Source organism: Gordionus sp. m RMFG-2023, chromosome 1 (assembly GCF_954871325.1).
Source record: "Gordionus sp. m RMFG-2023 chromosome 1, tfGorSpeb1-WG-v2, whole genome shotgun sequence".
Taxonomy (NCBI): domain Eukaryota; kingdom Metazoa; phylum Nematomorpha; class Gordioida; order Chordodea; family Parachordodidae; genus Gordionus; species Gordionus sp. m RMFG-2023.
The window spans coordinates 93297058-93323119 of NC_088775.1; the positions used below are offsets into that span (position 1 = coordinate 93297058).

Genomic DNA, 26062 nt, shown 5'->3' on the forward strand with positions numbered 1-26062 from the left:
GCCGTTTTTAGCCAAATTGGGCTTTTTAACAACACTATTTAGGCACCTCAATATTATATAAAATATTATTAAATTTATGCGTTGTAATATTATTACTTTAAATCCATAATCTACTAAGTTTACCTATTTTATATTGCCCAATATTAGTTGGAAACATGTAATTTTTTATTGTTTTTTCTTTAAAAAAAAATCAAAGTCTGCTTGGTTGACGGTTAAAATATATGTGTTCCTCGAGCATGTAATTATGTTTTTTTTTGAAACAACGCTTAGAAAAAAACTTTGGTTTTGGACTATGACGATAAAATATGCTTTAAAAATTTCAAATTTATAGGATGAAAATAAGTGTGAATTTTGGATCAATGAGCTTGATAGTACCTTGTGGAGATGGTCAAATAACTATTTCTCAGTTAATTGAAAAATCAATTCAAAAATATCAAAAGCTATCATTCATTGTAAATTTATTATATATTTAATTTAACTTTTATCAAGCTTCTATATAAATTTTCATCATACATTTATTACTATATTGCATAAATTTCTAAAAATATCTTTAAATCATATTAGGTTAAATTAAATCATCATAATTTAAGATATATTATCTATCTTATTTAAAATGTTAAAAATATATTACAAGATATAAAATAATCTTTATTTTCTTGACAAAAGATATAGATATGGATACTTTTTTATATGTCTTTAAAAAATTAAACATTCACTTAACACATGGATTCTTGCATTAATTTTGTTGTTTTACTTCTATCTTTATATTTAAAATTAATATTCATTAATTTTAGTTGTTATACTTCTATCTTTATATTTAAAATTAATATTCAGTAATTATATATACATCCTAGCAACTGTTATATGCAAATTAGATAATTCAATCTAAACATTTCATGTAGAGATCTGCAGAGCTTGGCTCATCCAAAAGCCTTTGCAGGCTTGGCCAGAAAATTTACAAAAATTTAATGGGGCATGGTAGATTTAAATCAGTTATAATGGGTTAACCCATTAAAATTTTTAATAAAAAATGTAATGAGTTTGACCAGGAAAAATTTAACATAGTGGACCAAGTAAATTATGCAAAAAATCTTAATGGACCATGGCGGGTTTGCAGACCTCTAATTTATTGTTCATATTTATATTTTTATATTAATCAGTATATAAAAATATTAATCTTATTTTAATTTTATATACTGTCCAACATTTTGGATTGCCATTTGGGTAGGGAAATATTTATGTCATTCTGATTTTTAAAATTTTTTTAAATGTCTTTTTTAGTTTTCATATTTATATAAATGATATTGTAAGCATATTTTCTAGTTATAATATGATGTGTTTGGTGTGTATTTTGAAATAATTTAATAAAAATTTCTAAATAATTTGAAAAATTTTGGGATAGTTCCTTTGGGAAAATAGATTAAAGAATAATTTTATTTTTTATATTTAGAATTTAACATTCAGCTAGTTGATATAATCAACAATATAGTGTTTATCTTGGTTTGGTTTATACATATCTCCATTTCTATTTTTGTTGCTGGTGACGCCTGACCCAAGTACATGGGCTGGGCTGTATTTTAAATATACTTGGGTCGGGCCAAAAATTTAATTAAAAAATTACCCAGGCCAGGTCTAAAAATTAAAAAAAAATATCTGGGCTTGGTCGTATATTTTTAAAACCAAATATTTTAAATCGTCATTATTAGATATGAAAAAATTAAAAATAAATATAATATATTTTTAAAAAAAATTCAGACCTGGCTAGGCCTAAATATATAAAGCCCGGGCTGAGACGAAAAATTCGGGCCCAGTCGTGCCATGTAAGGCCACATTCATAGTGGATCTGATCCGATACGATTTAACAGCTGATCGATTTTTAAAATCGGTTTATGAGAATCAATTTTTCTTTATTAAAACTAATATTTCTTAGGTTATTATCATGTATAGAATTAAAGACAAAATTAATATTATCACAAAAAAATTGATCTCATAAACAGATTTTTAAAAATCGATCAGCTGTTAAATCGTGTAGGATCAGATCCCACTATGAATGCGGCCTAAATGGTAACTCTGCAAGTCTACGAAATAGCTATTCAATAATAATATCAGAGTTGTTAAGAGATACTTTTTAAATGGATCGAGATACAGATACAATGACAAAAATGATATCTAGATACAAATTATTTAACCAAAAATCTTTCTAGATACAGATACCACATTTTTATATCTAGATACAGAATCTAGATACTTGTATTGTATCTAGATCCTTTAACAACTCTGAATACTATATTCGTATCAGAAACAAACAAACCAGTGTGACCCATAAACCAGGCCTGGTGCCCTTTTGGCTATATATTTATAGTCGTTATTTTTTTTTTTAAAGTTATTAACTTTTATACTAATTTTTCTTTCAAATTCTTCCTTACAATGATATTTGAGGAGATAGGGAGGGCGTGTTGGGTGACATTTTTATTAGCTCAAAATGCTATTTACGAGAACAGAGGTGGGATTTCTCCCTTCCACCCTCACTTGGTTATGCGCCTGCTAGAGCCTCGATAATGTATCACCAGATGATTAAATTTCTATACCTTGGTCTTTAGGTAAATCCTTTGTGACTTCACGTGCGTCTCTTAATTTCCCAAAAAAAATGTAAATTCTAATTTTGTCGAATATAGTTGAGAAAATAAAAATATTTCTAAATTAAACAATTTATGTTTTTTTTAACCAATCGTCATCTCTTCCGCTTGGAACATATGGCGGAACTTTAAATTTTTTTTAAAAAAAATATTGGCGGCAAAATAGGAGCTCCTTACATCAAAAATCCAAGGATTTTTATTTTTTTTAAAAAAAATAAACAAAAAAAATTTAAATTACTATTTTTTTGGGGGAACTTTAAGTCCAAATTCCGTTTTTTTATCAATGACATATTATAATACCTAGACTAACGAACGATGCATTCATTAAAAGTGTACATCAATGAAAACAGCTGGGGACGCCATTTTGATTGCTCGTATCATTATTTAAAAATTTTTAAACGAGAGGCCAATTTATTTCCTATGTCTCGACGCAAGCTTTATCAAAGAAATGTCTGATCATCGAGATGATAGGGAAGCAAAGTTATCTATTTAATAGTTGTTTTTAACGTGAAGAATAATCGCTAAACGAGTTACCAAAATGGCGGATCCAGCTGATTTGTATTCGACGACGCTTCCATATGCATTATTATGAATGCAACGTCGGCCCTCGGTTTTATTGTATGACGTCATTGGTTTTTTATTAAGAATTTTGTAATTTTTAAATTTATAAAAATGATTTTTTTTAAAAAATGCCGCCGAAGAAATTAATTAAATGATATCGATCCAATCTAATACATTTTTACAGAGTTGTTAAAGGATCTAAGTATCTAGATCCTGTATCGAGATACAAAAATGTGGTATCTGTATCTAGATAGATTTTTGATTAAAATATCTGTATCTGTATCTAGATACATTTTTGATTAAAATATCTGTATCTGTATCTAGATAGATTTTTGATTAAAATATCTGTATCTGTATCTAGATAGATTTTTGATTAAAATATCTGTATCTGTATCTAGATAGATTTTTGATTAAAATATCTGTATCTGTATCTAGATAGATTTTTGATTAAGATATCTGTATCTAGATAGATTTTTGATTAATATATCTGTATCTAGATAAATTTTTGATTAAAATATCTGTATCTAGATTATTATTTGAAACGATGTATCTGTATCTAGATCCATTTAAAAAGTATCTTTTAACAACTCTGCATTTTTATAAACCTAAGTAAATGATATTTTTGTTTTAAACTTAAAACTTAAATTTTAGTCCTTTTAATTGATTTTTTTATTTTTGTAATTGAATATTTATTTAATTTTTTTTATTTTTGTAATTGAATATTATTTTATTTTCTTAATTTTTTTTATACTTTCCCCATAAAATCCATTTTTTTTATATTTATATTAAAATAAACTAACAAGAATATAATATTAAACAATTTAAAAAAAACAAAATAAAACAAAACATGTTTTTTTTAAAGAACACGAGTGGTGGGAAGGGGGGTCAAAAAAGGGGGCTATTATTGAGACCCGAGGAAACTAAGATAGTTGTCTAGAAACACAGCTGATTGTAACATTTTAACAAAGGATCCATGATCAACCATTAATTTGAGAAAATTTTATAAAAAAATGATAGTCTAGGGGACCCGTTGGTAGAAATAACTTGTTGGGATAGGGTGAAAACCAGAAAAATGGTGGTATATTTTCTAATTTTTGATCTTTCAGCTGTTAAAATTGGATCAATGTTTGGGTTAAAGGAAAATTGAAATTCCGAATAAGGGGGTTTCCCTCTAAACCAAGGTGAGCCCATCCGGTCTTTTCTCATCGGACGGGGTTAAGTGGACCTGTTTCAGATGGTTAGGGTATTTGGTCAAAATTATAATTATTAATAAAATATATATTTTTTTACAACTTTACTCTAATTAACAATTATTTTATAATTATCTCTCTTTCATGTGTACGAACGAATTTTTTTAAAAAAAGAAAACAATTTAAAAAATTTTTGATATAGAAAATAAAATTAAAAAAAATTGATTTATTTAAAACTTTGGAGAAACGATGTTCGAAAATGGAAAGGCGAAAAAATCGAATGAGAAAATTTGTCGCGAAAGAAGAAAAAAAAACTTTATTTAAAACTTTGGAGAAACGAAGTTCGAAAATGGAAAAGTAGAAAAATTAGTAGATTTGTCGGGAAAGAAAAAAAAAACTTTATTTAAAACTTTGGAGAAACGAAGTTCGAAAATGGAAAAGTAGAAAAATTAGTAGATTTGTCGGGAAAGAAAAAAATACCTTATTTAAAACTTTGGAGAAACGAAGTTCGAAAATGGAAAAGTAGAAAAATTAGTAGATTTGTCGGGAAAGAAGAAAAAAAAACTTTATTTAAAATTTGGAGAAACGAAGTTCGAAAATGGAAAGGCGGAAAAATCGAATGAGAAAATTTGTAAGAAAATAAAGAATAACTTTACAAATAAATATCTGTACTTTCACACACACCTGTAATTTATTTTGTAATTTTTTTTTGACCCACTTTTTAAATATTTCTTTCTTTCTCTTTATCATCTTCAAAATAAATTTTATTGTCATTTTTTAAAATTAATTTTTAAATGATTTGAAAATTTAAGAAGCCCCCCTTGAGTCTAATTACTAATAAAAAAATTTATAAAAAAAAATATTGTAAATTTAAAAAATACAATTATTTTATAATTGAGTTCCCAAAAGGGAACCATAATTATTGTTTCAAAAAAAAATATTTTTATTTTGTTTTGCGGCTAAGAGAATTTAGTAATTCGTAACATCTCGATTTAGCGAACGGTGATATCTTTTTTTTTATCCCCATCTCTCTATTCTTTTCCATTCTTTTCTATTCTTATTCCATCCTTTATATTTAATTCATTATATAGCCCCTTCCCCCCCTAAATACTATTTATATTAATCAAAAATCCTAAAAAGGAACCTTAATCATAATTTATAAATACATCAATTCGAATTTTTTTTTTGGCGCGAGAGAGATATTAGTAATTTGTATAGTGTTGTTATAACCGCTCATTTTGAGCCAATTTTTAAAAACGGCGAATAGCTAGATTTTTAATGAGAAAAATATTATGGCAAGTCTCAGATTTTGTTCATAGGTGGCACAACAGTTTGAACATCTGTTAACGAAATCTCGAGTAGCCGGTTTTCAAAAATCGGCTTTTATCCGAGCCGTTTAACAACACTATTCGCTATTTAGCGAATGGGTGATATTTTTTTTATGTTCATCTTTTCCATTCTTTTTTTTTAAAAAAAAAATTATATCATTTCTTATTTTATTTAAAATCTTTTCTACACGTTTATTTTTAAAAGTGAATTTTTCCCAAAATATAAAATTTCTCGAGAGAAAACGGTCTAAAAATTATCCGCTTAGATACCCCTTACCCAAGCCCGGATTTGTTTATTTGACTCGACCCGTTTTATTTTTATACTCGAGACCGGTTTTTTTGGGTGGGTCTATAAGATATTGCATAATTTTTTATAAATTGTTTATAAAGGGAAATGGAGAATATGAGCACTGAATCTATGATTCTCCGGTTGATTCCTATAATTTAAGAGTACAAAATATTCTTAGGGCCACCCAGGGTTCTCATTTTTTCTTATTCTTCAATTATAAGACCCGGATAATTTTGCGACCTATTTGACCTGGTTTATCAACTGCCGGTTTCTGATTTAAACGGATGGCATCTTCGATTGCATCTATAATAAAAAAATTTGCAATTGTTGATTGCCAATAATCAATCAATCAATCAATCAATAAGTTACCTATCAATATTTCTTATATATTTTTTTTATAAAAAAAATATGTTATTGATGATGATGAGTGGGTGATAGTATTTTTGGCTCGATATTTTTAAAGATAAAACATTTCGTAATTAGCGCATGCGCTCAATGATAATACTTGTAAAATGAAAAGAAAAGAAAAAAACGAAGAAAGAAAAATAATAATAATAAAAAAAAAATAATGTAAAGAAAAGATGATAAGAATGTGATTATGAAACGTAGATTATAAATTTATTTTTTTAATTTTGTAAACCAAACTAAACCAAACCTGATTAGGAAGAAGAGATAAAATAAAATAAAAAAATTTTTTTTAAAACTCCGCGAGGAAAATAATAATCGATTACATATAAAATTTTATTTTGAGTTTGAAATGGATAGTACGTTTTATCATCGAAAAAGGCGAGTATTCATTTTTTAAGGAGCTTTGTTTAATGGAAAATAAAAAAAAATGAAATATAATCCCATCTACCATAGTTTTTTTAAAGTTTTTTATAGTTTTTTTAAAGTTTTTTTAAATCTTATCAATGAAGAAATATAATCTCATCATGATTTGCATTTAGATTTACCGTAATAGTTTTTTTTAAAGTTTTTTAAAGTTTTTTAAAGTTTTTAATAGTTTTTTTTTCTGAATCTTATCAATGAAATATAATCTCAAATGATTCGCATTTAGATTTGTCGTTATAGTTTTATTTAAAGTTTTTTTTCTACACTTTTAAATCTTATCTTTTAAATTTTTAGGAGCTTTATATAATTGGAAATATATATAGCTATTTTCAAATGAAATATAATCTCATATCATGTATTACATTTAGAATTACCGTAATAGTTTTTTAAAAGTTTTTTAAAGTTTTTATAGTTTTCTAAATTTTATCAATGAAATATAATCTCACATGATTTGCATTTAGATTTGTTCGTTATAGTTTTATTTAAAGTTTTTTAAAGTTTTTTTTTACACTTTTAAATCTTATCTTTAAGGAGCCTTTATAATTGAAAATATATATAGCTATTTCCAAATGAGATATAAATCACATATACATGTATTACATTTAGATTTACCTGAATAGTTTTTGAAAAGTTTTTTTAAAGTTTTTTATCTTATCTTTTAAAAAATTATCATCTTTTTAAAAAGAAAAACTTGCTGCTCTATATCTACTTGAATGTAAAAAAAAATAATCAAAAAAAACATCGTTTAAAACATTAAAAAACGGGAAAGAAAGTTGGCAAAAAATAAAATAAAAGTTACTTTTTATAACAAGATGAAAAAAGAATTGATCGTGATTTGGTCAACGGTCAACACTCCCCCGGTTCAGACTACCCCACAAACCGCTACGAAATAATTAAGGACTCTATTTTGGTTTCGATTGTTTTCGAATTTATTTCCATGAATGTTTTACGATTTTTCATAAATATTGTAGTAGTGATGTAATAATATTTGTTTTTTTCCCGATGAAAAAAAAACAGTTTTTTATTTTTTTTTAAAAAACACCTAGTTAGATTTTTTTTTTTTTAATTCACCGAAATAATTTTTTTTTAAAAAAATTAACCGATTGAAATTTATTATAATTTTATTTTTTTTAAAAATTTAATTCGATTCGATGGAACGCCACGAAGCATCCGAACAAAATAAACGGTTTGGCGCCTCAAAATGGGAAGCGGCCGGAGATCGAAAGTTTGACGGATGCGGATGGCGCACTTTTCGACCTGGACGATATGGTGCTCGACGTCATGGATGACAACGATCATGTATATTGCCTTAAATTATTTACGTTAGTTAAGTCATCTACAAGCTAGGCGCCGTATATTTAAAAGGTTTTATGATAGGTTAATTTAAAAAAAAATCACGTGTTCGAATAATAGCGATCGATAAAAATTTTTTAAAAAATATTTTCGCGCCTATTTCCCACGCGATTTAAATAGTACATGGTCCGCGAAACGCATCCCGCTTCGGTCCGCTAAGAATTCATTTTAATCACGCTAGATGAGATTAGGGTTCTGTAGAGGAAGTATTTGAAAATAATGTAACACTTAACCCTCTCACCCCTAGCGGGGTAAATTTTTATTTTTGGATCCCAAATGCCAATACAAATTGTTTAAAATGAAAGAAGTATTATTATGAATGACCTCTCACTCATCGAAATGTGTTGGGGGCGGGGGAAGGGTACTAGAATTGGTAAAAAGCCCGATTCGGGTCGGTTTTAAAAACCGGCCGGATTTAGATTATAACCGAAATAACATTGCCCATAGCTGGCGGAAATGCTTGGACATCTGTTCGCTAAATCTCGATGCTATAATACTTTTTTTTAGGGTAAAATCTTAATCGGGCCGGTTTTGAAAAATCTAATCCAAATCAACAACACTAGAGGAGGGTACATTCCTGATTATCACAAGACAAATTTTTTGATTCATCTGTTATCACTAGTTTTAAAAGGGCTAACTCAATATTTCATCCAGCAAAAATATTACGCAAGCCTGAAGATTTTGCTCGTAGAAGGAACGAAGGTTCTAGACATTCGAAATCTCGAGGCTTAAATAATATTTTTCTGGCCTAAATAGTGAGTTAGCCATTTTGAAAAATCGGCTGAAAACGAGCCATTTTACAACACTAGTTATCGACAAATAAAGCAAAAATTTCTGATTCGACCACCATTTTTTTTTCGAATAAATATCTGTTAGTATCCGATATTCAAATCAGATTGAATTTCCAGATTAGAAATAGCCTAAGCGATATCTACCTCGTATTTTTTTATATAAATTCAATATACTATATCTTTAAAAAAATGTAGAAAATACCCTCCTCTTCCCCCCATCCCCCAAACGATAAATTCAAATTTATGCCAATTTTTTTTCGAAATTCTAGTATTCTCATTTAAATAAAACACCTTAATTTATAATCCAAAGGTATTCGTCACATTCACAACCCAACCGGAAACTCGAGATTCATCTTCCAAAATTACGGCCAATCAAAATGAAGGTAGTAGTGCGAACGTCGTCAAAAACACTTTCAACAAAAACAACCCATTTTTCAGCGAGTTTTTTGACGAAAGTTCGTCGTCCACTTTTTCCTCCTTCTCCTCCTCCTTCCGGTCCGCCACCAATGATCAATCGCTGCGTCCAAAAATCGATCATCAATCAATAATTCAGATACCAATAATCGACAATCAACCGATTAATGGGGCCCTCCTCCCCCATCCCGTAACCAATCATGTTGATGCAAACCGAATCGACAATCGATCAATAATTCGCGTGGCGACTCCTCTTCCAATAATTAACAATAACGCCGATCATCATATTGACAGGAAATCGATAATGGACAATCAAACTCTTTTTGACGACGACCTCGATTACCTGTATTCCCAGGTGGTGAAAAGGAAGTCCCCCCTCGCCATGAATCACGTGGAACAAGGTGAAACAGCAAGCTTCCTATTACCCCAAAAAGTAGGTGAAACACCTGATTCATTATACCCCAGAATCGAGGGGAAGGGAGCGGAGGACGAAGCGGAGATGATATACGCGTTCCCTAGTTACGTGTCCGAAATTGAGATCAAAGACGACACAGACACCCTTTCCTCTTCCACTAATAAAGGTAAATTATAATACGGCACGTCAGCCCTTCTATTATGCATAACCGCCTGTCACGTGATTATTAATAGGGTCCCAAATTCTTTTTAGTGCTTTGTTAGGGCCGAACAAGAATATAGATATCGATGATTACGATATCATCGATTCTATTGATTCCTAAAGTTAAAGCGGCCTGGAATTTAATTATCATTTCGGGATTTATTGATCTTTAGTGTCGAGATTCACCTATATAAGTTCGGCAACGAAAGAGAATAAAGAAATTACGTAAGAGATAGAAAAAGAAAGAAAGAACATTTATAAAATGATATAATTGACTGAGAATCTAATGAACATCCTCTTTTTGCTTTTAGAATTGTACCTACGAAGGAATAGCGACCCGTTTGCAGATTACACTATAATATCTTCGCATCCTTCCACTCTTAAAACCCAAAGTATTCATGAAATCTTACTATAAATTACGCTTTATATAAAAAAAAAACATTTTAATAATCGGAGATGAATCTTGTCGGCCACTCGTAATGTTAAAACCTAATGACGAACAAGGATCGATAACCCATAAATCATAATGTTGATTAATATATTTCAGAGACCTGCAGGCCCGACCTTAAGCCCGGATCGGGCCGGTTTCTAGCCGGGCCGGCCCGAAATTGATATGTAGAGATTTTTTTTATATCTCCTTAAAGATAAGTTATATATTATGTGATTGTTTATGTCATTGCGTTATTTTTTTTTTTCAACTTTAAATCGTTTTTTATTTTGAGCGCGTGTTTTTTTTTAAAAAAAATTTTAAAATTTTTATTTTTCCGGAAATGGATTTCCCATCGGAATTCCTACCCTATAAATTCTAGACAATTTCACGGCAAACCTTTGAAGTCGATTGTAATTTATGTTAGATTTTTCCCATACATATTTTTTTTATTATAAATTATAAACGATTTCCAAATGTTAACCAGCAAAATTGTCTGGAATTCATAGGGTAGGTATTCCAAACATGATACAAATATTTTTTACACCCGGCGGGGATTCCGAATCTCTGGATTTTAAATCCTTTACCGAGAGCCGTTTAAAAAAAACGGAAATGGATTCTGGCATGTGTAGAGTATTCACCCTAGAAATTTGAGCCAATTTTGCCGTGAACTTTTAGAACTCATTTTAAATTTCCGTCGGAATTCAATACGCAAAATAGAGGAGTAATTGTGCTCACAAATTGAACGCTTCAACTAGTGTTGTTAGACGTCGCGTTTCGAGCCGATTTTTAAAAACGGCTGACTCAAATATTTTGGCCAAAGAAATATTGCCTTTCCGCTAATAGATGTCCAAAACCTATGTTCCTTCTGCAAACAAAATCTTCAGGCTAGCTTAATATTATCCTGGAAGAAGTATCGAGGCAGCCGCTTTTAAAGATCGGCGCAAAACGAGCCGTTTAACAACACGCGTTTCAACGCAGCTGTTCAAAACGCGTATAAAAAAAGCGTAAACACGGCTAAGTTTATAATTGGAACCTTTAAACCCCCCCCCCCCCCCACACAAAAAAAAAATGCTGTCCATTTAAAAATTTATTATTTGCGTTTTTTGAAACGTCGCGTCGAAACGCTAAATTTGTGCGCGCTATATAAAATGAAACCGAGCCTATAAATGTTAATGACAATATATTTCGAATTCTTTTTTAATCTAAAGCTCCGACTATGGGAAAACGTTCGTCCTCTACGTTTATATTGAGCGCTCGCCGTTCCTCCAGACATTTCCATCCGAATTTCTACGAAAATTTATTCGACCTTTGTTCGAATAATGGAGGAAGCGTCTATCAAAATTCGTCTTACGATAATCTCTCATTGAACAACCAATGCGAATATTACGTAAAATGAATTTTTTATTGGTCGAGATAAATAAAAAATAATAAAATGTATGGCTGGCTGCTCCATTTTATCGATGGTTTTGTTCAGTTATAGCGACGTTTTAAAGGCGAAGCGTTAGGTCCGCCTCAGAGTAAGCCAAATGAACCCGGTTTCCGCTAGTACGGCGCAAACATAAAAGGCAAAATTACGTTAAGAATTCATCTTTCTTTCTTTCTTAAAGAATAGTTTCAACCAGGCATAAAACCTTAGATAAATAATATCTTGATTATTTAGTATAAGAGCCCCCATTTTGGGAAAAAACATATGTTTTTTATTTATTCCTTTCTTTCGAGGTTAATCAGACCAAAGAAGAGTATCATATGTTTGAAGAAAATATATGACATGACTTAAAAAGGAAAACATGTTGGGTAAATGCTTCATTTTTATCCGGCTAAAAAATGACTAAACCGATTTTTAGCCGAAAAATGACCCCAGCCTCGGTCAACTTTTAACAAATGGGAAATATATTAATTGTGCCTTAACGCTTAGCGAACGGGTTTCTAAACGGGTTTCTACTGATTTAGGGTATATCCCAACTATAATAGTTTTTCGCTCATAAAACATGACTTAATCATGTTCAAATTAGCGAGACTCAGTTGCTATGAATTTTTTAAAAAGAGTATTTTGTCTTTTTAAATAGCAAAACGATCCTCTGACAGTGACGATCCAAAATACCGACACTCGAAGCAACGGTGGCCGCCATCTCGGAATCCACGTGATCCCTCCCCCATCCTTTCGCACTAAGGTCGGAATAGGAGGCGGCGGCGGTGGTGGTCTTATGATACACAAAATAGAAAATGGCGGGCTAGTGTATAGAGATGAAATCCCGATAAAAATCGGTGACGTCATATCCGCTATCAATGGCGCTTCTCTCGAGGGGAAAAGCTTTAAAGAGTTAAGAGTGCCATTTTATGTCTTTTCTTTTTTGTTTTTAACTTTCTTTCTTTCATTTTATTTGTTTCTTTATTTTCATTACCCAATTTTCACTATATTCGATTATAAAGTCTCTCTATTTATTACGATGTTTCAATACAGATTTCGGTCAAAATGTGATCAGGATGAGAGATCTGCAAAATTACCGACCCGGTTCGAACGGGCTTCGGTTGGTGCTGGGTCGGGCCGAATATTTTTAAAAAAAATTCGCACCGGATCCAGTCGGGCCTTGGAATTTTTTTTTAAAATATATCTAATTTTATCAATTTTATGTTGAATTTTTTATGTAAAATAAAAAAAATGTGATTTTATTTATAGAAACTGGACGCCATGTGATATACAATTTTGAATAATTATAAAAACAAATTTCTATTTTTAAAAAAATTCGGGCCAGGCTTGAAAAATTAGACCCGATGCAGATCACTAATTAGGATTATATCATAATATTTTTCATCCATTTTCGATTCGGAAAAAAAACCCGCCAAAAATTATAACGTTCTCTTCCCATTCCATTCCAAACTTAGTTTTAAAAAAAATTAAAATAGTTTAAGAAAAAAAGAAGGAAAAGAAACAATATAACATCTTTGAGCTCTTTAAATCTAGCATGCAATTTTAATATCAGCATTTAAAATAATCTAAATATAAATTATTATTTTACGAAATATTTGCTTAGGTGCCTGGGAATTTTTAAGGAAGGAATATCTTCAGGACAAATCACGCTCGAATATCGAAGACGCGAACGTAGAATTCTGTCGCCGGATATCGTGGATTCAAAATATTCCACTAGTTTTATTTTTTGCTAAACGTTTAATACTAAAAAAATCCTATCCGATTATTTATCATATTATTAAATCATCAGTTATAATTTATAAGCACTTCTAAGGGTTCGGTCCATAAATAATCTTACGACCTTTTTTTTTCATTCATTTGTCTTTTTTTTTAAATTAAAAACATATGTTTATATTTACCCAGATGCGGAGGACCATTGTACGGGAACACTCACTTGCCCCCCTTACAAGAATGACGACATCAAAGTTTGTATTAAATCAAGAAAATAATTAATAGTTTACGAAATATTTTGGGAAAATAAGGGAGATAAAAGAAGACTAGATGTTAATCATCGTAGATTAAAATGTACGGTAGATAGAACTATTGGATGCCAACGGTCCGATCCTATCCATCTTAAACCGAACCCAGACCAGAATCTATTGACGCGTACTACGAGTCACACCCGCTCCCCCATCCTTAACGTTATAACTGTATTTTACAATAATGTAATGCGAAGTGTCGAGATGGACCCTTCCCTATCACGCACATTAGTTTAATTATATTTTTTTCAAAAAAAATAAAGGAAATACCATTAGAAGACGACCCTAAGGCGGAAGTGAACCAAGACAAGAGGAGCCATAAAAATGGTAGCCAAATGTCATTGCTCGCTTTCAGGATCCCCTTATTCCATCAATCCCCTCTCAATGGCAACACACAATTCTTCAACTCCTTGGGAGTCAGCGTTAAAGGTTATTCACACATTTTTTAAAAAATAAAACTTATCTATTTCGCAATATACCACGAAATATTTCAAACATTATCTTTTTGGGGGGTGTCGAAGCTTAAAATTTAAATTTGAGCATATTAATTATTATTTTTGCCATTTAATATTTATTAAAATTTTAAAAAATTATTTACAAATTTACAGAGTTGTTAAAAGATACTTTTTAAATGGATCTAGATACAGATACAACGTCTAAAATAAAATCTAGATACAGATTATTTAATCAAAAATCTATCTAGATACAGATACAGATACCACATTTTTATATCTAGATACAGGATCTAGACACTTGTATCTAGATCCTTTAACAACTCTGCAAATTTATAACTACGCCTGATACTTTCCGACAATAATTCCGCGGTCACCATAATGATAATGTCACGTGATACAATTTTATAGCGTTGCCTGAACGGCTTGGTTTTGAGCCGCTTTTGGAAAACGGCTAACTCTCTATTTCCGCCAGAAAAAAAAATTGCTTTAGACTCCAGATTTCGCTAATAGATGTTTAGACGTTTCATAAATACAATTTTTATATTGTACAAATTGGTTTTTTTTTCAGAATTAGATCTAATCGTTACTCTTAGAAATGCTAAAATTTGACTGAAATTAAAACTCAAAACAAAAACTTTCAATTATTTTATATGATAGAAAAATTCGCGAAATGATGGCTCTTTTTCGCAAAAAAAAAATGAGCGAGATCTTCAAACTTGCGTAATATTCTTCTGGATAAAGTACTGAGTTAGCCGTTTTAAAAAATCGGCTCAAAATGACCCGTTTAAACAACACAACAATTCTAAAAAAAAAATGTAATATATCTCTTTTCCGAAATCAATGGAAAAACGTCCATAAACGTCAGTTATAAATAGACAGATACAACATTTTTTTGATCGATTATTTATATATAAAAAGATTGTCATTTCAAAAGTGAGGGTAGTCAATAAATGATATTACTACGTTGAACGTTATCGGAGTTTTAGATAACGTCGTTAATCCTTATTAAGGACAGGTGGGATGATTTTTTTTGTTTCTGAAAACTGACACTCGCAGGTGGCTACGGCGAAGAGGACAAATGACAACAAATTAAAATCAGAGAACGCTAAGACTAAAAGTGATTGGACGAAATGTTTAAATGCTAATTTTAAAGGATTTTAGAAGGGAATTATTTTGGAAGGATGGGGAAGATTTAAAGTATTTTTTAAGTGGGTAGGTGAAGAAGAAGATTGTTTAGGGAATAAAAAAAAGTGATGGGACCAAGTTGCCAAGAAAAAAATTGACAAAAAAGATGTCGAATAACCGGTAGTAGAACCTAAAACTTATATAATTCCTCAGGGAGAAAAGTTTTAAAATCTGGGATATCTCCCATTTTGTTGATGTTAAGGGCTAATTTTAAAGGCCTCCAACTCGACATTTTCGATTTGTCGAGCAGGAACGAACTCCTATGAATGCTCAAAGGCCAATTCCGAAGTCCGACTATAAAGAAACCCTTATCGGACTCAGTAATTTATAAAATAATATGCGCAACGTGAGAAACCAATTCGCAGCCACCCCCTTACTCCTGAATCTAACTGGAATGGGAATAGGAAGGAACAGTTTATTTCTTTAACAATTAAAAACAAACGAATGGATCCAGAAAATAAAATTTAAATATTTAATATTTGATTTTTTTTTAAAAAAAAACATTCCCTTACAGATAAAAAACAGAATGATAATTTTTTTACATTTTATATTGTTTATTCCAGGGATGTGAACCCAAACAAACCCCAGGTTCAGGAAATTTAAAATTGTTTGGTTGGGCATTTTGAAACCACAGGACAAATAGAAACCGATTAAAGGACAACTCATCCCGGGGTAAAATGGACCTGGGGCAGGTTCGGCCCACTTAGGAAATTGGTACGATTAAGTTCCTGTTATCAAAATTTATATTAAATGAAATCTAAAATTCTTGAACACGGGTTAGGGTTCACATCCCTGGCTTTATTCAGAAGAAAAATGTACCAAAACCATTGGGAACTAATATTAAATTTACACAGCTAATCTATTCTCATTCCACGAGGAAAATTAGGCACATTTGGTTTCATAGAACTGTTGTGTATGATAGTTAAAAGTTGAGAAATAGAAAGATTTTCAAAAACCTATGATTTCATAGAAGGGAAAGAAATTGTTTTTTGTTAAATTTAATTTAGTAATATATAAAAAAAAAGAAAAATTATTTTTCCAAATAAATTTTTTTAAAAAAATACAAGGTAAGACGGCCATTTTGCGACAGCAACAAAGTAAAAATCCTGAAACAAAAAATCATAAAATCGGCGGAAACGACGAAGGCAAATTATTGCAAGAGCGAGATTTAGGGATTTTTGTCAAATCGGTCATTCTAAACGGAGCAGCTTATTATGTTAGTCATTGTTGTAGTGACATGTCAATCGAAAGTGATCTTTTGAATGAGTTTTTTTTCTTAGTTAGATATTAACGAAAAAGAAATATCATATGTTCGAGAAAGGTTTGTCTTCAAATACGTATTCGTGTAGTGAAATAATAATGTAATGTATAAGAAGTTCGATCGTTTTATGATGCAGATTATATATATATACTATTAATAATGTTTCATTTTAAGATTTCAGGTTTTAAATAATAAGTTTTATCTTTTAATAGTCGATTCTAAGTGTTGTTAAACAGCCACGGGTTGAGCCGAATTTTTAAAAACGTTTTTAAAACTCAATGATTTTGGCCAGGAAAGTAAAAATTGCCTGAGCCTCGAAATTTCGATGATATATGTCTAGGGACCTCTGTTCCTTCTACGAAGAAAATCTTCAAGCGTGGCGTGATATTTTTGCTGGATAAAATATGAGTTGACCGTTTTTTTTAAATAATCGGCTCAAAAAGTAAGCCTTTTTACAAACACTGGTCGTTATTAGACCAGGGCACCCGAGACATAAGTCCGCCATGACTCTTTGTCTATTTTTTTTTATAGACGGTTATCGTCGGCCTCGCCGCTTAATCAATTGGCGGTGCACTCTTTTTCCTCGTGGAACTCTTATAAATTTATGTATTTTTTTTCCACGTCAATTATATTTTTTTTTCGATTTATAAGCTTGATGTTTAAGACAAATTTATAATATTATAGGAGATGTTTTGACGTTATTAATCCAGTTATAGAAAAGATTTTTTTTCGCTAGCTTATTTTATGGCGGGTATTTAAAGAAACTACTAATCCACATAGCTAGTTTCTTAGAATTCCAGTCGCTTTTTTTCTAGGTAAAAGGAATAGCGCTGCATCTTGTTTCTGATACAGTGGATGTTGACTAAGGAAAACCATTATTGTTTAGTCTATTAAGAATCTTTTATTTAGGATGAATGCTTTCCAGCTGTTTTTGCAATTTTATGATTATGTTTGAGCCTTGTCTACAATTCCTATGTCATTGCTGTTTTAGTTCGTTCATTTTTAACAAGGAATTATTTCATAGTTTTACAAACAAGGTGTTTTAAATCGCTTTGAGAATTCATTAAAATTTATTATATAAATGATTTGATATCAATTAAAAAATTCATATTTAATTTTTTTTTTTTTTTTTAAATATATTAAAAATGTTAAAAATAATAAATTTAATATAATAAAAAAAATAAATATAAAAATATAATGAAATAGCATTTATAAAAACAAATATTCCGCCATCATATAAAAAATTGGCCTGCGAGCCTGTCAACGCGGCTCAAATCAAAAATTGACGGCGGCGTAATCGGCGGCGCGCGGGTCTAGGCGTTATCAATCCATCTATATTTTCTAATTTCATTTATTTTCTTGCCCTCAAAAACCTAAGGAAATACTCATGTGAAAAGATTAATTTTTTTATACACTAAAATCCTTATTGTAAAATATGCATAATTTACCTCATTTTTACCATCTTTTTTAAATAAATTTGAAATTTACAATAAATTTAAAAATGTTAGTTAAAAAAAAATCTTTTGAACATCCATACATTAAAATATATACTTTGGGAAAGTTGAGGCGATTGTGCGATTGTTGAATAGTCACTCATTTAGCAGCCAAAGATAACAGCTCTCTTTGTAATAAGCATCTTTCTATATACTATAATAATGCTAAATTTGGCCATTTAAATAAAACATATTTTTCAGGACAATCGACTGAAGGCGGAAGACCGAATAGTTTCGGTTAACGGCGAAGGTCTGATCGGATTGAGTAATGTAGAGGCTATGCACAGACTTACGGCCACCATGAAAATGGCCGCTCATCACGAATCATTCCCGGATGCACCTCCCATAAAATACCGAATGGTCGATGTGCGCGTGTTCAGGAAGACGGGAGTGGATGTTAATTGTCTCAAACGTGAGGATCCCGCCGATGTCAAAGTGATTTGTGCCACTCATTAATAAATATTTCGTATATAATCTTTTTTTTTAAAATAGGCATTAACTCCTCCAGATATAAATGGCGAAAACGATTCTAAAGACAACGATTCTTCCGACGAAACAGCCGTAAATCATACCGCTTCCACCAATCAAAAGCTCAGGAGGACGAAGTTGTGCAACGAAAGTTTTCGGGCCGCCATTGATCTCAATTTTGACATCAACAAATTTCGAGGTATGGCATAGTACCCTTATTTGTAATTCACGGGTAACATAGAGAGAGAGAATGACAATTAGAAACATTTGTATTTAAAATTTTAAAAAATGGTATCTAACCTTGATAACAGTAATACTAACCTAGATTGACGATTCATTGTCATATAAATGACACCTTGTCTAAATGCCTCACGCTATGTGGTTATTAATTTAATATAGTTGTAGTCTCACGATGTCCCGATTATCAAACATCCTGGAGTCTGCTAATTAGGCCCGATTTCTAAATTTAAACACCTTCATCTTTAAAATCCTTTATTTTATATTTCACGTATCCTCTCTTCTCCTTTCCCTTACAAATTAGTTTGAAATATAATTAAGCTTGTTTTTTGGGGGTATGGGGTATGATTGTGTAATAAAAATAAAATATTTTTCTTTTAATGATCTTTCGGTCTTATCTGGGGTATCTGATTTTCAGTTTCAATTTCTTTCTTTCTTTCTTTCTTTCTTTAAATATTGAAACATCTCGTGATCATATTCATAATTTTTCACCCAACCAAATTTATACACCTTTATTTTATTATATATATCTAAATTTTAGTAAAATGATTATACCGAAGGTACCTGCATTGGGTTCGGTTTTGAATAATTTTAGCAAATCTCTTTTTTTTCATATTGACTTTGACTAATTGACATCTTTTCCAGATGACTGCATAAAATTTAACAAAATTTATATAAGAACTGTTGTAGCTGTTGAAAAAAAGAAGAAATAAATTTAATATAATACATCAAATGTCAGTTGTTTTCTGACAGGGAAATTAGTTTTCCTGGTGGATGGGAGGAAAACGAAATTATGACATGGGTTGTTTTTAAAAAGTTTCTTTGTTTGCTATATGGAGTGAAGATATTGGATGAAGACGGGATTGATTGGGGAAGATTTAATATGTTTATATGTTATATATACATGAATAAAGTGGAATTGTAGTAATGTTTATTATATTTATTTAATATTATCAAAGGCATTATTTTGGATTGATAAGTTATATTGTTGTGAGGGAAGGGTTGAGAGTAAAGGGCATTTGTCACCCAACTCAAATTTATTTTATTAGATATATTCTAAATTTTAATAAAATGATTATTCCCGAAGGTACCTGCATTGGGTTCGGTTTTAAATAATTTTAGCAAATCTTTTTTTTTCATATTGACTTTGACTGATTGACATCTTTTCCAAATGACTGCATAAATTTTGACAAAATTTATACAAGAACAATGAGCTTTATTGTTTTCTCTATTGTTGTGCGATACAAAGCGTGCCAAGAAGGTAAAGCCAGTTCGCTCCCCATCGCCGACAAAATACCTAATCCCGCCGATTCGATATTCTCGTCCAACGTCAAGGATAAACGTTTCGAACTAAAAAACGCACAAATTAACAGTCCCTTATGGCCTACTACCAATAGGCCTACGCTTCCATCCATATACACGGGTAAAATTTTTTTAAGGAGAGGAAATTAATATAAATAGGAAATTTCTAAAAATATAAATTAATTTTCCTCCTCATTTCCCACCTAAAAGGGTTAAGAGGCGACAAATGGAGGAGCGAAACGCGAATAAATAAAACGAATATCGTCAAAAAATCTAACTCCAAGTTTTCCTTTAAAAGTATCGGGTCCGTTCTCAAGTAACACATTTTAAATATGTCTTTTTAATATTTTTTAAAAAAAAATAGTACAAAAATTTTAAACTTATAATAATTTCAGAAAAAAAATATAATGATTGACATAACCTATAATAAATTAATTGATAAAAAATTTAATCAATACTTACGATATACTTTTGTTCGCAATAAATTTTTTTCTTGGGTGGGGGGTGGCAAATTGTTTATTTAACTGTTTGTAAGAGAGATGATCAGCTGATACTTTCGATTTTAACCGCTATCCGCGGGTACCCATATCGGCTAAAGAAGGCGTGCATCTCTTTCTCTTGATTCCTTATTTTTATTTTTGTAAATGCCCATTTTTTTTATTTAGAAAAATAAAAGTGGATAACAACGCGGACAAAAAATGTGGCGAATCGGAAAGAAGCAAAAATTCCATCTTATTTATCCGGAAAAAGGCCCTAGCCCATTCCATCGAATCGGTTCATTTCGACGATAAAAGTTTTTTCAAAATCAAATTAAAATTTTGTCGTATAATAAATAACGTACGGAAAGAAATGTTGTATTTACCTTACCCTTAATTCATAGTGGCTCGGCTATAGCCATCTAACAGCTGACAGTTTTTTTTTCAAGATTACTATTCATAGTGGCTCGATTGCTATAGCGATCTAACAGCTGACAGTTCTTTTTTAAAAATTTGCTTTACCTTGGATTCATAGGGGCTCGGTGATAGCGACAGCTGACAGTTTTTTTAAAAAAATTACTTTACCTTGTCCATAGTGGCTCGGTGATAGCGATCTAGCAGCTGACAGTTTTAAAAAAAATTTACTTTGCCTTGAATCCATAGTGGCTCGGCGATAGCGATCTAACAGCTGACAGTTTTTTTAAAATAATTACTTTACCTTGTATTTATAGTGGCTCGATTGCGATAGCGATCGAACAGCTGATAGTTCCTTTTAAAAAATTACTTTACCTTGTCCATAGTGGCTCGGCGATAGCCATCTAACAGCTGATAGTTCTTTTTTAAAAATTACTTTACCTTGTATTCATAGTGGCTCGATTGCGATAGCGATCTAACAGCTGACAGTTTTTTTAAAAAAATTACTTTACCTTGTCCATAGTGGCTCGGCGATAGCGATCTAACAGCTGATAGTTTTTAAAAAAAATTTACTTTACCTTGAATCCATAGTGGCTCGGCGATAGCGATCTAACAGCTGACAGTTTTTAAAAAAAATTACTTTACCTTGTCCATAGTGGCTCGGCGATAGCCATCTAACAGCTGATAGTTCTTTTTTAAAAATTACTTTACCTTGAATCCATAGTGGCTCGGCGATAACGATCTAACAGCTGATTTTAAAAAAAAAAACTGTTTATGAGATCCAATTCTTCTTTATTAAAATCATTATTTCTTAGATTATTATTTTTTGAATCGAATTGGAATTGAAGATTAAAATTAATATTGACAAATAAAAAAACTGATCCTCATAAACAGATTTTTAAAAAAAAAATCGATCAGCTGTTAAATCGCGATCTCCGCGCCACTGCGAATTCAAGGTTAGAGTTGATTGGCAAAAAAAATTTAGTAAGAGCGCGGTATAGCGAAGAAAGGAACAGCGCAAAATTGGGAATCTCGCTCACATCTCTACAGGAAATTTTATTCGGGAAATCAGATTGGGGGACAAAGATGATATTTCCTCCATTTTTAGAATTTTTTTCCCGGGTTTTATAAATTCAGAACTGGCCCGAATTTTTTAAAAAATATTGATTTTTATAGCTAATAATGGCGATTTCAAATATTTGGTTTCAAAATATACGGCCCGGCCCGGTTATTTTTTTATAAAATATTTTCAAGTCTAAACCAACCCGGGTATATTTTAAAAAAATTAATATAGGGTATCGGCCCGTCTACCCCGGCTAGGCTTAGGGCCGGGCTTGCAGATTTCTGATTTAAAATAGATGATAAGTTTATTTCCCTAGCATCTATTAATATCAATTTCAAATTTACGTTGAAAATTTTCTAGGAGATATAAGCCAGATTCCCAATTTTTCGCTCTGTTTCTTTACCCAAAATTGGGCAAGAATTGTCGTTTTTTTTGGTACAAATGAAAAATTGACATTTTTTTTTGCATTTATATAATAAAATAAAAAATACGATTATTTGCCCTAGAAAAAAAAATAAGTCTCGAGAAATATATTAATATACCAGAATTGATTAGATAATCAACGGTGTATATTTGTAATATTTATACTAATCTTAATGTTAAACAAATGTTGGATGATTTCAAATTTAACTTATTTTGAACTCTGATGTCGGCTAGGTTTAACTGGGCCATTTACACATTGAGAATAATGGTAATCATGCCTTATTTTACACACTTCGTTTAACTCCTACGCTTCATTTCAACGATGAAGCTTAGCACTCTCTATGAATTTGTATACACTAAGATAAAAAGAAGTTATGTATTATTTTATAGTCAAAACAATAGATTCTTTAAAATTGTTTCCTATATATAGTCTTTTATAATTATGTCATTTAACTTCTACCAATATGCAATTACATTGACCTCCATAAGATAATATAAAATGTAAGAAATATATAATTCAAATAGCGTAACCTTTTAAAATATATATAAACATTCAAATATAACATATTATGCAGAGTTGTTAAAAGATACTTTTTAAATGGATCTAGATACAGATACATTGTCTAAAATAATATCTAGATACCGATATTTTAATCAATTTTAATCAAAAATCTATCTAGATACAGATACAGATACAACATTTTTATATCTAGATCCTTTAACAACTCTGATATTATGTAACAAAAATATAAATTATAGTTTTCCCAGGAACCAAATCGTATCCCGTATCTACCGAATCTCGACTTCGCGACGATATCTCTAAAACCAATAATAACGGAAATTTAATGTGCGAAAGAAAGTAAATATGGCGCCCAATTATTGGCGCGAATATAAAGATGAATAATATTTTGACATTTTTTTTATATATAAAAGCGTAAATGTTTAATATAGAATAAGGTTGAATACAGTTTTTTTTAGGAACCGGTCCCAACAAAGGTGCAATTAATATATTTATATATCGTAATGGGATATGGAATCGATGAGGATTTGGAAATTTATCGACATTTACCGGTTGATTTTTAAAATTTAAAAAAATCGGACTTGATCGGAAATGTATTTCATGTATAGATACTTACACCGAATTTCAAAACAAAATTTAGAATAGTTTTTATTGATAGGATTTGTATTACGAATAATTTTTCATAAAAGTTTTAACAAAAAATTTACAAAGGTTAACGGGATAAAATTGTCTGAAATTCGTAGGAGTTGTACTCTACGCATGCTGGAATATTTTCTATTAAATTGTAATTTAAATAATTAGTGTCCTGGTAAATGAATTAAAATCGATGCACTTAGATTCCACATTCCGATGCGACATATATATTCATTTTGCTAAAAAAAATTTTAATTGCTTTGACAAAATTTGAACTCTACTTGGAATCCTCGGAATCGCTCCAAGTTTAAGAACCAGAACCCACTTATAACATTAGGAATTAGAAATGTTTTTTTTTTCCCAAACTCTAATAAAACGATGAATATAGCTGACGATGTTACCATACATATATATTATTATGTAATAAAAAAATTAAAAGACGCCGCCCTTACAGTTCTTACTATCCGAAGGAGCTGAATCTCGACAACATAAATTTGTCCAATCAAAACGATAAGAGGCCCCCCAATGTCGAAAAATTTCGCGAAAATATGTACGAAAATATTGTGCCAGCAGAGAAAATTAGCTAAATTTATTTTTTCTCCTCAATCGTATTACTATTGTCCACATTCTATTTAATTTTCCGATGGCAATTTTAAAACTATAAAATGGAATGAGATTCTTTTGGTCAGCAACTGTTCAACTCTTATAAATTATATATATATTTTTTTAAATGAGCTCAAAATCATTATTTTTATTTATTCTGAAACATATTTTATATCCCCAAGGAATCAATGTTTTACTCTCGAATTTTTTTTTAAAAATAAATTTTATTTATCTTTAGCCAAAAAAAAATTCAACATTCCAACTATACGATTATAGAAATGTATTTAATTTTTTTTTTTTAAATAGACTAGTATATATATATATATTGCATCATTTATATTATAGTAATTGCGAAATAAATTTTTTTTATACATTTAAAACCTTATTATTGGTATCGTAAGTATTATGATAATAATTTGAGAACAATTACATACATATTTTAAAAAAAATTTATCATTATAAAAAACATGAGAGATAATTAGCCAAATGGGTTATTTTAGGAAGAAGGATTCATTACACTAGTGTTGTTAAACGACACAATTTGAGCTGATTTTTTTAAAATTGGCTAACTCAACCATTATAGCCAGGAAAATATTGCCTATAAGCATGAAGATTTCGCCAATAGATGCTCAATCCTATGTGACATCTATTAGCAAAATCTTTAGGCTTGCATAATATTTTTATTTGTCTATATATAAATTATATAACTTTCCATCATGGTAATAAATTTCTGTTATTAATGGCATTATATGAAGCTGATATACTGAGTTGAATCATTTTTTTTTCTATGGTGGTGGAGTTTGTTGGTTTTCTTTTCTGCTTCTTTTAGATATGATTTATTATATTGATTATAAATGCTTAAATGACATCTATTTTTTAAAAATAAATAAATAATATATACTATTATAATACAAAATTATTATATAAATAATACACTTTAAATATGTTTAACAAAATTCATAGAGTTCAACCCTTTATCATTTTTTTGTTTGTACAGGTCTGACATTCGTGCATTGCCATTTTTTCTTATTTTCCATCTAAAATTTTAAGCGGACTGATTTGATACAGGGGAACTTATTTCAATATTTCCATTTTTTACTACCTTCTTCACTATCATGAGTGTCAATCATTCTATAAATTATAAATATTACATAAAATTGGTAATGATATTCTATCTAGTTACTTTATTTCGTTTTGATGCGGTTATTATTATCTATCTATCTTCAATGTGAGTTGTAAATTTTCCAGCTGACTTTGGTTGTTCAATATATTTTATATATGGCGAAAAAAAAATAAAGATATTAATACAAGATTACACGAAGAAAATAAGGTTATGTTGTGATGTGTAAATTTTTTAGACATGAATATTAAAAAGTATCTGTCGAGAATCTTTTCGGAATAAAGGATCTTGTATCTTAGAAGTATTCGCGGTACTGCCCAACTCTGCACTTATAGTGGTCGGGAGTAAGCTCTCTTCATCATATAACCATACAAAGTCTTTTTCATATTCACACCACCATGCCTAACCCATTTTTGGAACTTTTGCAGTTTACTTTGACTAGGTGGATTATTTAGAAGGATAAAGCAGCATCCATTCTTTTATTTGATTCGTCAAAATCTGCAATTGTCTTGTGTACCATATA

General features: G+C 30.3%; 1 protein-coding gene across 1 annotated transcript; it reads left to right on the forward strand.

The window, feature by feature from the left end:
* The first annotated feature begins 279 nt into the window (after window positions 1-279).
* LOC135922924 (uncharacterized) lies at window positions 280-24665 on the forward strand. The gene is made up of 17 exons (XM_065457458.1): window positions 280-452; window positions 8003-8134; window positions 9290-9974; window positions 10321-10401; window positions 11648-11826; window positions 12506-12759; window positions 13472-13584; window positions 13771-13832; window positions 14150-14315; window positions 16594-16742; window positions 18482-18715; window positions 18773-18947; window positions 20235-20408; window positions 20498-20603; window positions 20953-21080; window positions 23423-23522; window positions 24256-24665. Exons 1-17 carry the CDS (start codon window positions 333-335, stop codon window positions 24401-24403), a joined length of 3006 nt encoding a protein of 1001 aa, XP_065313530.1. The 5' UTR covers window positions 280-332; the 3' UTR covers window positions 24404-24665.
* Window positions 24666-26062: the final 1397 nt, after the last annotated feature.